The sequence below is a fragment of the Monodelphis domestica genome, chromosome 8 (genome assembly GCF_027887165.1).
Source record: "Monodelphis domestica isolate mMonDom1 chromosome 8, mMonDom1.pri, whole genome shotgun sequence".
NCBI classification, from domain to species: Eukaryota; Metazoa; Chordata; class Mammalia; order Didelphimorphia; family Didelphidae; genus Monodelphis; species Monodelphis domestica.
Window position 1 is genome coordinate 73,312,959 of NC_077234.1, and position 12,776 is coordinate 73,325,734.

Consider the following 12,776-nt stretch of genomic DNA (forward strand, 5'->3'; position numbering starts at 1 on the left):
CTAATTAATTTTACCTTTCCAAACTCAGAGAAGCCTTTAAGGCGATCCTTTTCCAGACCCACCCAGGGTCATGATTATAAAGCAGATACACCCTGCAGGGTGCCTTATTTGTGGAGCCTCTGAACTAGAGACTGTCCTTTTATCTTTTAACTCTTTCTTTTATATCTGAAACCACTCCAGAATCTTCTTTTGGGTGAATCTAACTAGTAATCATTCACTCAAGAACAGTATACAAAATAAATTACTTAACTGTCAGCTACATCCCTAACTTTTAGTGACTCTCCTTTTGGACATGAGAGCTTAGAAATATGAGCTAAGGTTATTTTAGACACTGTCATTAAATCCACCCAGAGATATATTGCTCTGATGAGTCTCTTTGTGAAACTAACTCTGAAATGCTGTCATAGGAAGAAACCCATTCTATCTATATTTGGGCTCACAGTATACCTGTCCTTTGTTCTAATTTTGTCTTGGCCTTTGGTCAAAAGCAATAAAATTCTGACCTGATCTGACCCCTCTTTTTTTTCCCCTTATATATCAATCTGTATTTTTTCCAGATTATGTTGATACAATTTTTAATAATCATTTTCTGACATTGTGTGATCCAGGTTCTCTCCCTCCCTCCTATCCCTCTACCCTCCCCAAAATGGCAGATCATTTTATATAGGTTGTACATGAATTATCATTCAGTACATATTTTCATGTTATAAAAGAAGGCACATATCCCTTATGCTAGAAAAAAATAATTGAAGAAATAAAGTGAAGAAGGGTATTTTTCAATCTCTTCAATCTAATCATCCAGACTTCTTCAGGTCCTTCTATGGCCATTGAAATTCTTTTTCATCCTGAGTCCCCTGAAATTGTCTTGGATCCTTGTTTTGCTGATAATAGTTAAGTCATTCAAAGTCATCTGTGTGCAATGTTCTCCTGATACTTCCCATTTCACTTTACATCACTTCATATAAATCTTTGAATGTTTTGGAGGTTTTTTTGTGATCATCTTGTTCATCATTTCTTAATGTACAACAGTTTTCCATCACAAGCATATACCACAACTTGTATAGCCATTCCCCACTTAATGTATATCCCCTCAATTTCTAGTTCTTTGCTGCCAAAAAAAAAAAGCTGCTATAAAATAAATATTTTTGCACAACTAGGTCCTTCTCTGTAGTTCGTTGTCTATACTAAACTATTAATGAGCAAAGGTACCAAATGGCAAAATCCTACGCATGAATGGGATTCAATCATTTGAGCTTACTGGAAGCCTTTATAACTCATTTCAAAGAGAACAATTTCTTCCTAGATCAGGGTCTGGAAAAAGGGACCATTGAGTATTTGAATTGTAAAAATTAAATTATATCTCTACTAATAAAAATATATTTTATGAGGTTTATTAAGGATTACTAGAAATCAAAGATACAAAATAAAAACCACATGCCCATGGCTGATTAGTCCATTCAAAATCCCCGCGCTTAGCTTACCACTATACTTGTTACATCATTGCAATGGAAGAGAAAAGCATGAGAGGTGTTACTGCCAATTAAATACCAATTGTAATCTCGCCAATGTGGAGACTCTGGTGAGATTATAGGGAATTCTGGGAAATACCAAAGACTTCTGGGGATTGAAGTCTAGGGTTCAAAATCTCCATTTTTACAGAATCTAGTCCTTGTCCCCTAGTTTTCCAGATCAAGAAATGGAAGCCAAGAGAGGTGAGATGATTGATTCAAAGGCACATAACCAGTTAAAGGAAGAACAAGGCCTGGATCCTAGGAAGCCATGAAGAGAAGAAAAGGGAATAAGCATTTATTAGATACCTATCATGTGCTAGAAAGCACTTTACAAACATTCTCTCATTTGATACTGCTTAGTCCAACTGCCAAGGTGGTCAAAGGGCATTACTGATCCCAGAGCATGAAAAAAAAAATGCCCAAGGAGCATTCCAAGGCTGATCTGGGAGAGGCTATGTGGTAGAGCTGCTTCTCATAGACTCCAAAGACTCCACTTTGTAGTGTTGAAGACCTAAGTCCAAATTCTGTCTCATTCATATTAGTTGAGTTCTCTGGACATGTCACTTAATTTCTCTGTGCCCTAAACTACTTTTGAAGACAGAGCAGTTGCTGTTATGCCTTATGTTGGTGAAAGAAGTTTCCTCACCAGAAGTTCCCCAGAGGTCTTGACCCCCTTCAAAACCCTCCCCAAAAAATTTGATTTGGGCCAATATGAACTCCTACATTGATGGTAGTGACGTGTGTCTGAAGTGAGGGGAGATTTCCACTCACTTTCCAATGGCATATATCAGTAACATTTTCCCCTACAAGTGGATATAAGGGCCAAACAGTTCAGTTCCTTCTTCTGGTTCCCAAGAAGCCTGGGTCGAATAATGTATTCATTCTGCCACCTAGCCTTCGGTGATTTCACTACAGCTAGGCTCCCAAGATGTTCCAAATTTCCTCCTTGGTTTCTGGTACAGCCTCAGTGACTGCTACCTCATAGATAATATTTCTTGAATTTTTAAAAAAAATCCTATCTCTATGTTATGGACAAGCATAAGGGGAAAGAATCAGAGTGTATTCCAATCTGTGTCCTAGGATAGGAGACAAGGATCCATCTCTGTCTTCTGAGTTCTTTAGCCAGACCAAAGATTGAGAGTCATTGGGTCAGCTTTAGAGTAATCTTGCCTCAGAGAAAGGTGAGGGGATTTATAGAGAAGCAAGATAAGGCTACTTCCATGATTCTGTTGCAATTTTTAAAGGATGAGCCTTTCCAACCCATCCTAATGGACTTTTCTTCAAACCCTCACTTGGGATGATTAAGAGTTAGGGAGGGGTGACTAGGGACAGTGGATGTCTAACCCCTGAATTGCTCAATTCCCATTCTAAGCAAGGTGAGAACTGTTTCAAGGTCATCTCAAGAGGGACTAGCCCTTGAAAGCCTGGCTTTGTCTTCAAAGTAAGAAAGAGAAAGAGTTTTGGGGCCCCACTTTTCCCCTCTAGCCTGAGAAGTCTGGAAATAGATCAGACTTCTCCTCTCATCTCACTCTCTCTTTGGATCATGGCTTCTCCACAAGTTTCCCATACTCTTCTAATTTCCTCCCAGTAGTTCAAGAAGACAATGGCAGTCACCACAGAGATACAAATACTACTACCATTTAAAAGAATAATCCACGAAGTCCAGTTCTTATAAAATGCATTATACTTGTTGAAATCTCCTTTCAATCTGCAGCTAAACTTTTAACAACCCCAAAAGGAGGAAACCCTGTCCAAAAAAGTCTTAACTAAAGTGGTTCAAAACTGTCTTGCACCAGAATCAAGGGAACTCAATGAAGAAGACCTCCGTGGTGAATCTGGCCCCTGAAATTAAATGGAGGGGGAATGGGTATGGGAAGGGGTATGGAACTTCAACTTGGAAGGAAGCCAGAAGCAGAACATGTTTCTCCCTGGGATCATAGAATTTTAGGTCAGAGATTTGTCCAATTCATCCCCCAGTCTGGACAAACCCACATCAGCCCTAAACCTGAAAAATGATCTCGTTTTTAAATACTCTGGGGAAGATACTTCCACTTTTCATTGGGCAACCTTTCCATTGTCTTTAAATCCCTCCCTGCTTCTCCTTGTAACAAACCTTAACTTTTCATTCCACCATGGTCCATTTCCCCTAGCCATCCCTCCCTAGAAGTGGAGAATATTGGTTTGTTAGATCTTATTTGTATAGGAAAACTCAGAAATCCACACCCCATACCTCCAATATCTACCCCCCAACACCAAGTCTTCTCTTCTCCAGTGTGAATCATCCTCTGTTCTTTTCACCTTTCCTCAGAGGTGTTATTTTCCCTTCACTGGAAGTTTGCCAGACCAAAAGATACATTGTCTATAGCAGTCACCCCAGGAATATAGGATGGTTGAAACTAAGTAGTTCATATTTCTATGGAAGGAAGAAAAGAGAAATAAGTTCTCCATTCTGCCCAGATCTTGCCAGTGCCCCTGGACCTAGCTGAAATGGTGTGAAAGCAGGACATGGCAAGGCTTTTCTATATTTCTTCTAATCTGTGACTAACAAAAGAGTGAAAAAAATACATACTGCTGGGGTGGGGGTTATGGTAGGTGGAAGGCCCCAACTTTTCCAAACCTCAGCTACAGGGGAGAAAGAAAAAGCAAAAAGCTTGAGACCACTGAAATCTATGTACATAGATGTCTGTATCCTCCCCCTCTCTGTTTAGCAAGGACAGAGAAAAGTGATTTTAAACTTCAACGACTTCATCCTTCATACCCCCTACAGCAGACAGGTGAGAGGAGAGAACAGCCCTGGGAACATCAGCAACATAAAATGGTCATCTACTCAATTCAGCCAGCAAGTTAAGTATTTTTAAGCAAACTCTGCTGAAGGGTTTTTTCCCCTCTTTATCATAGATAAGACTGCAGTCTAGTGGCAAACTCTATGAAATACAGCCCCTGGGCTGAAGAAAATTTCATAAAGAGAGAAGGCAGCTCCTACACACTCCTAATTTTTTTAAATGCCCCCAAGAAATTACTGGACATTTGTTCCTTTCCTAGGTCTCTGAAGCTCATTTCCTAAATCAATTCAGTACCTCTGCAACAGCAAGAGATTTCCTTGCATTTCATTAAGAAAAGGTTGGGTGTGAAGGTTGGAATAGCCCAGCATGTGTCCCAATTGGGGTGAGTTTCAGCTAGGCTCCTAATATTTCTGGGTATGGGAGAGGAACCCTAATTTACACAGTATATCTGTAAGATGGTTATCTTTATTCCAAGAGGCTTCTCTCTCTCTCTCTCTCTCTCTCTCTCTCTCTCTCTCTCTCTCTCTCTCACTCTCTCCTCTATCTAGTTAAAAATCTTTAGAAACAAAGCTGATGGAAATCCAAAGAAGTGGCTGTAAAAGTCCAACAACCTTACACACACACACACACACACACACACACACACACATACAAACAGTCCCAATAATCCCAAAAGTATGCTGTATTTCAATAAAGTAGATTCAGAGATGGCTAGATTTTTCTTACCAATACTCTTAAGTGTTTGCCTTTCCTAAACAGTCAATATTGCTTTAACTCTTTCCTCTCTGCTGAAAATATTGGATTTTATGCTGCACACACACACACACACACACACACACACACACACACACAAAATAACTCTGCCCTTTCATGCTCACTACCCTTACACTTACACACAGGCAGAGTGAGGGGGAATTGGGGCTCACACAGAATCTCTGTGCCAATAATGTAGCCCAGAGGGAATGAATGGTCACTTAAGAGAACCAGGTAAACAGAGATTTGCAAAGTTTCCAGAAGCAATTTTTCCTTTTAAAAAACTCAGCCCACCGCCTTCTCCCCCTCCCCCATCCCCATCTTCCCAAACCTTACATGGTAACTTAAATAGGCATCAGCAAACAGCCGATTTGCAAGGCTTAGAAAAGATTTTTCTTCAACTCTGTATATATAGAGTTGGCTAAAACTAAACTGCTTCTCCCTCCAACTCCTTGAGCCTGGGGTGTGTGAATCTTGGGCTGGGGGGGTGGGGTGGGGGGGGAGGTGAGGCAGAGTTACAGGGCTTATTGTGTCCCTGCCTGCAAAAGAACTGATTCTCCTTTCTGCTTGACCCGCTTTCCAGAAGTCCAAACCCCGCGCCCCTTCCATAACATTCCGGGGGGAGGGGTTCAAGGCTAGAGGGGGAGCCCGCTCGGTGTCTCGAAGTCCTCGCCCCACCCCCCCAGCCCGTGTGAGTGTGCGCTGCAATATTGCGCGAGTTGCTGGCATCTTTTCAGACTGGGTGTCGTGTGCTCTCGGGTTGCAGCGAACGGCTGGCCGGCAGCCAGGGGGACGTCTATTTAAAAAAGACAGCCTGCTCGGCAATAATCAGTCTCTTTAGAAACTTCTCCAGGGGAAAAGTGTTGGGAGAGCTACAAAGTGGTGGTGCTTTTATAATATTTTTCCCCTTCCTCCTCCTTCCCATTCGGGCTTTGCAGAGAACCTGACGATTTGGAAGAGGTGGTGAACGGGAGAAAAGAGGGTTTTTTAATATATACAAAACAATTCTTGCTTATCCTTTTTTGAGGGGCTTTTTAACGGGCGACCATCTACCTGCTCCGTGGCAACCCCGGTCCATTTGATGCCTTCATAGGGAGGACAGGGAGTTCACACTTGGGTGTGATCTTCACATTTTTAAAAAACTTTTCTTCTCAATCTTGGAGCAGATTTTCCGGTGGTTGCTTTGGGCTGAGCTGTCTTGGGGGCTTTTTTCCCCACTTTTTTAAAAAGGCAGGTGAGCTGGAATTTGGAAGGTATTTTGCCATTCCTCATTCTCCTTTCACCTGGCCATTTCGTTTTCTTTGCCCCAAACTGTTGCAAGTCTTGATTCTCGCAACTGAGATCGGCTCTCGCATCATCTAAATCTTTCTCTCCATCACTTATTTTTTAAACCCTTGGTAGGGAGTGGAAAAAGGAGGAAAGCCCTTGTCTTTTTTCCAAGACAATAGGTAGCTGGGCCGATATTAAGGCTTGGCTCTCCACACACACACCCTGCCCCCAGAGTCTCCCCAGCCCTGCACCGTGCCCCAAGGTAAGGGGGAACTTTAGGAAGATGGTGCTGCCTACTGTGTTCCTGCTGCTGTCCGCCTGTATCGGGGCAGCCCAAGGCCTGGGTTCTTTCGTGCACTGCGAAGCGTGCGACGAGAAAGCCCTATCCATGTGCCCCCCGAGTCCTCTGGGCTGCGAGCTGGTCAAGGAGCCTGGCTGCGGCTGCTGCATGACCTGCGCGCTGAACGAGGGGCAGTCGTGCGGGGTGTACACCGAGCGCTGCGCCCAAGGGCTCCGCTGCCTCCCCCGACAGGACGAGGAGAAGCCCCTGCACGCCCTCCTGCACGGACGTGGGGTCTGCCTCAACGAAAAGAGCTACCGGGAACAAGCCAAGATCGGTGAGGGAGCCTTATTCTCCGGGTCATTCATTACACGGCGGGAGGCTACCAGGGAAGTGCTTAAAACTCACTATCTCCTTTTCATTTGTGAGTGGCTTGGAGCCAGTTTAGACTTGGGCGTTGGGATTTTTCTTCAGTACACTGAAGCCACCTGCCCAATCCTGCCGCTCTAGGGGGCTTCGCCACCTCCTTTTGCTGTCCCCCACCCCCTCTGCACTTTTGATCTCAACTGATATTCTCTATCCCACCCCCACCCCCAAACCCCTAGTCTCTAGGCTGGGGTGGGGTTTTCTACTCTTCGAGCATATTAATTTCCCACCAACCCTCCGCCCCCCCCCCCCGCCCCTGACAATTTGTTCCTACCTAAAAAACAAAAAGGTCCGCCGAGAATCTATTTTTTAATTAAGGGGAGGGGGCTCTTTCTCTTTTTTGCTGCTGTACTCTTTGATGTCCCCTCCTGTCCCCCATAACCCGCTCGGTCCGCTTATATAATTCTCAGGACCCCACCTTCATCACCAATGGCGAATTGATTTTAGAAGGCTGTTTTTATTTTTATTTTTTCTCATGCAAGATAAGCGCTTTTGAATTGGGATGAATGATGGGCTTTTTAATTCTTCGCCCGCCCCTCACCCCCAACCCGTTCTGGGAGCTCACCTTCCTGGCGGAGTTTGGCTCATTGCCCAGCCTCCATCCGCAGAGACTGAAAGCTGGGCTACTTCGCCTGGCATTTTCCTACCCATCCTTCCCCACCAGCCTTAGAAATTTGAATTGTACCGCGGGGTAAAGGTGAGGGTGGGAAGGTGGCGGGAGAAAGATTGGCGACTCCTAAATCCCTCCTCCTCCAGCTGTTCTCCATCCCTAATATTCCTAACTGTGTGTTTGGCACATCCTTAAGCGCAGGGAAGTACGGGGGAAGAGACATATTTTATTCCACAGAAGATTTGAGGCGGGGGGGGGGGGGGGGGACACACGCCCGGAGTGTGGGAGCCGGTGCAGCTTAGACTCTCGATCCGTAACCTCCGCCCCTTACCGCCCCCGGCCCTTGTCGGAGGAGCCTGGAGTCCTTGGCTCGAGTGATTGACAGAGCTTGACGTTCAATGAGGAAAGGTCTAGGGCTCCTTCCCTGCCCATCCCCTTTAGACTTCACCTGATCCTTAAAAAAGAAAGGAAGGGAGGGAAAGAGAGAGATAAACCAGGGTGAGAGGGCCCAGATCTGAGCCGCGGGCACGTACGGCCCAGACTAACTGTAATTGACTCCTTTCAGGAGGGTTTAAAAAAACTGCGTTCAGAAATTCTGAACTTGGAGAAGTCTCCTGGCGTAGATCCCGGTGCGCCTCCCTCTCCGCCCCCAACCCAACCCCAGCCTTTGTTGCCCCCCACCCCCACACTGCTGCACGCCGGTGCATTCGAACCCCGCATTCACTCTTTTTCCATAATGCAATGCAAAGGAGTTGTGGTGTTCAGGAGCTGTGTGGTAACGGTTGCCAAACTCTAGAAGAGAAGACGGCTTTCCCAAGTGACATCTTGTGGCAAGGGTGTCCAGCCCCTTAAACCCTTTTCCACCCCCTCGAGAGGGCTTGGCCCTGCAAGTGATTCCAGGAAGTGCATTTTGATTAAGGTGGTGGGGGCGGCGAGTGGGCGGGGTGCAGGATAGGTGGTCGAGAACCCGTTTATTTTTATTAGGAACCTCTTAAAAAAAAAAGGCGACACCACCGTATTTGATCCTCAAAAATGTGGATTTGAACTAGTTTAGCGCGGGGGGGGGGGGGGGGAGAAGGTATGAGTTGATTTCCTGTCTTGGAACCTAGCACACTGTGTGTAATAACCTGGTCACACTGAAACTATGCAAAGTATCTTCAGATAGTATCATGCGCCACTCTTTTATTCGTGTGTGTGTGTGTGTGTGTGTGTGTGTGACAGAGAGAGAGGGAGAAGGAGAGGGAGAGGGAGAGGGAGAGCGAAAGGGAGAGGGAGAGGGAGGGAAGGAGTGGGCGACCGTCTCGGTTGGTGAAAAAGCTGGGGAAATCGATTAGCCAAAGAGAGCAACCTTGGAGTCCCAGTCCTCCAAGAGCCTAGGTTGTGTCCTAAGTATGATGCTATCAGAAACTGCTGCTCCCCTCCCCCACCCCCACGCCTTCGAGCAATTCACTAGTGCCACCCAGTGAACAAGGGGGGCTGCTTTCCCTCGTTTAGCCAGGATTGCGTCCCCGCCCCTTCGCTCCCTGGCCTTGTGGGTGCCTCTCCGACCCCACCCCCATCTCCCCCAGAGCAGGTGTATGACGTACGTGAGCTGGTTAGCTTTGCCCTAAGGCTTCTTTCTCCTAGGAATGGGGTCTGGCCTCATCTTGGGAACACAGAATGTTCAAACATTCTAGAAGGGAACGTAGACATCATCTATCGCCTCGCCCCCCGCCCCTCCCCCACCAACAATTTAAAGGTGTTTTTGAAAACTAGAGTCGGGGACTGAGCAGAGAGATTTAGAATGATTTAATCAGTTTATGGCACCAGGAAGAAATAAGATTCTTCTTCTCGGTTCCTGGTCTTTGTCGTCCCCTAGACTTCCACCCCTTTGAGAGATGGGAGTGGAAGTGGAAGGAGAAATATCCAAGGTGACTGGGTTTGTCCTGAGACTACAAAAAGAAAAAGGAAGAAAAGAAAAAAGAAAAAAGAAACAGCATTTCTGAGGTCAGAGGAGGGAGGTGGAAAGCAGCCATGGCATCTCCAATGTAAAGTATGAGAATAAAAAAGAAGGGATGGGGAAAGTATATTTTCATAGGCCTGTTGCTGAGCAACTAGAGAAGGCACTCAGGAGCTGGACTGCTATCACTCGTTTGGCCACAAGTCCAGAGGCAGAGAAAGAGCTTGAAATGAGAAGTGTGTTGAGTGAGCTAGGCAGTGAAGATTTGAGACAAAGAGAGTCCCAAGATACTCACCTATATGTAAATAAAAACAGCGGTACAATCATCAATCAATCAGCAACAGACATTTATTAAGCGCCTACTGTATTCACTGTGCTTGATCCAGTATGAGGTCATTAAGCAATTAAGGGGCAGTTGGAGTAGGCTTTTAAAATATTCCACCTAATTTTAGGCACCACCCATCATATGTCTCTATTTATTAGGGCAAGACTCTGTGAGCAACATTTGTGACCGAGAGATCTGAAGCTGAAAGCCACAAAGAGAACTTGGATTTAAGCTAAAGAGAGGATATGTACAGAGATCAAACTTTATGAGAGTACCATATTTAATAGCTAAAAAAGCATTTTTGATACTGCCATATATACATGTATTCATACACACACACACACACATATATATATATATATACAAAAATACACACACATAATACTACATCCCAGTAGGATGGATGCCCAGCATTACAGGAAGGCAAGAAATGATTGTCCAGAAGTTGGGGAGGGGGGGGGTAAAGATGAAGGGCAGGGCTCAGTTCAATAATTCAAGCTTCCAGTCTCTTCAGGAGTTAGAGTAGAGAGACCTAGCTTATATTTAATTTCATTTTATGATTGTTTTACATAAATTTGATCCTCAGAACAGCTCTTTGAGGTGGGTTGAGCAAATGTTCATTTCTCTACTGAGGAAACAGGTTGAAATAAGGAAACACTTAGGTGAACTAACTTTACTCAAGAAACAGATGTGAGACATATACCACACTGATTTCTGTCTACTTAGGGCAAGGACAAAATATGTCTAATTTAAAAGAAAAAATGGGGTGCTCATCATGAGGGTTGGGGGTATCTTTTGGCCAGCAGGTGGGGAGAGTGGGATAAGGTGTCAGCAATCCCCCCTTTTTTCTGGCTTCCGGGATCAGTCTAGCCACAGTTCTCTGCCTAGTCCAAAAGTCATGTGGAAACTGAGTTCCAGAGCTGATTTTATTAGCCAAATTCATGTCCACTGAGTTGAACAAGCTCATGGAAAAGTGAGGGAGCCAGATTCCTTCTTCCTTTGCTTTCAAAAAAAAATGCCTTTGAAAGGTTTCCTAGTGAGCCAACCATAGCTAGAACTGGGAGAGCAACAGACAGACTAAACCCTAACTGGATATTTTTTCCCCTCTTTTCCAATTTCCTCTTTTTTAAACTTTTTTTTTTGCTGTATCAGCTCAAGAGAAGATGGCAGTTCAACAAGGAAAGCTACCTTCTCCCCTTTTCTCCTTTTTTTTTCTTTCCTAATACTTTCCCCCTTTCTCTATCTGCCTACATACACCCTTTTTCTGGCTCCTCCCTTGGTTTCTTCCTTGGCTTTGCCATATGGGCTACAGGTTTTACAGACATTGGAAAGCTGTAGGTTGATTGACTAGAGCTCGAGTTGGAGGTACCCGAAGAAGTTTCTGGGAAAATTGTATTGACCTAAGGGTTAAGGATCAAGGTCAGAGCAGGGATCATGGGATCAGAGAACCCTTGCTTATGAGGGAGGGGGGAAAGACTGGAGAGAGAGAGAGAGAAAGAGAGAGAGAGAGAGAGAGAGAGAGAGAGAGAGAGAGAGAGAGAGAGAGAGCACATCCCATTGACCATGAAAACTCTTAATATGAATGATAAAACCCCTCCAACTTTAGAGGAGGAATTACCAAACCCTAGACTCTATATGTCCCAGAAACTAGAAACCTGTGATGAAATTTGAATCCTTTCTCATCTAAAATGAATTTAAGTGTAAATAAATAAATTTTTTAAAATGAATTTTAAATGTAGTAGATGAAAAAGGTCAGGGAGAAAAAGATCAGGGAGAGGAGGAGGGAGAGAAAAAGGGTGATTACAAGAGAGAAAAGGACCTGAAGAAGGCTTTAATTTTGTTTTTGTCACAGAGAATTTTCCTTCTTTGAAGTCACTGGTTATAGAGGCCATTCTCATACTCCCGGAGCTAAACATAGACCTTCATAGATACAAACAAATATGCATCTTTGCTAGTATTATTGACTTGTATTATTACCTTCTGAATATATCCGCAGAATCCAGGGGAATTCATTCATATTCAAATTCAATTAATTCAAATATAATTACCATGGGTCTCTATTTTCCCCTAATATCCAAAGAAATATCCCCCCACCCCATTTTAATGATCTTTGTTCTGTAGTTACCTATCTCTTCTAAAGTCACTGGTTGGTTTAAAATTCTAGATTATGAGGGAAGAATGAGATGAAAGAAAATCTAGGAAAGGAACCAGAGACATGATCGTCCAAGGCTGTCAACAGGTGCTTTGACTGGTTCTGACTTCTCAGTCTATAGGTATTAAATTATTTGAATCCATTTCTTTGGGGGAAATCTTTAAAATGAATAGAATATCCTGTATACCCACCCATACCCTAGCAGCAAGAGCTCTCATATCTAATCTTCCTTCATCCTTTTCTACCATTCTCTGGGATGATAGGGTCACCTCTCATTATCAGGAGAAAAAACTCAGAAACAGGGGGAAAACTTCTCAGAAACAGGATGAAATGAATTTTGGAGGGTCCTGCCATCACTAGGATTAGTGAAACAGTTTTCAGCTATGGTTTTCTTGTGTTTGATTAAACAAAAGGAAGAGAGGAGGCAGGAGAGAAAAAAAAATTGATGTGTGGAGAGATAAAGAGCCTGAGCTAATTTTCTTTTATTGAATATTCATTTAAAGACCAGAAGACTCTTGGGTTGAGAAATTGAAAGGCATATCCATCCAGTTATGCTGAATTTATACTGCCCCTAAGAAAGAAAGGGCAATGCATTCCTGCCAACTTGATATTGTGCTGTTCTTGGGAGAGAAGAAGATGCTGGACCTGCCAAGGGCACCATGAGGTCAAAGTCAAGTTAGTAGCATCAGAATTGTCCTAATGTCTTTGGAAACCAAAGCAAGTATCCA

At 44.0% G+C, this 12,776-nt stretch overlaps 1 protein-coding gene across 1 annotated transcript in view; it reads left to right on the forward strand.

The window, feature by feature from the left end:
* The first annotated feature begins 5,728 nt into the window (after window positions 1–5,728).
* IGFBP5 (insulin like growth factor binding protein 5) overlaps window positions 5,729–12,776 on the forward strand; it is a 30,202-nt gene continuing 23,154 nt past the window's right edge. The window contains exon 1 of the mRNA XM_001363682.4: window positions 5,729–6,933. Coding sequence (XP_001363719.1) covers window positions 6,600–6,933 — 334 coding nt within the window. The 5' untranslated portion in view covers window positions 5,729–6,599. The remainder of the gene's footprint in view (window positions 6,934–12,776) is intronic.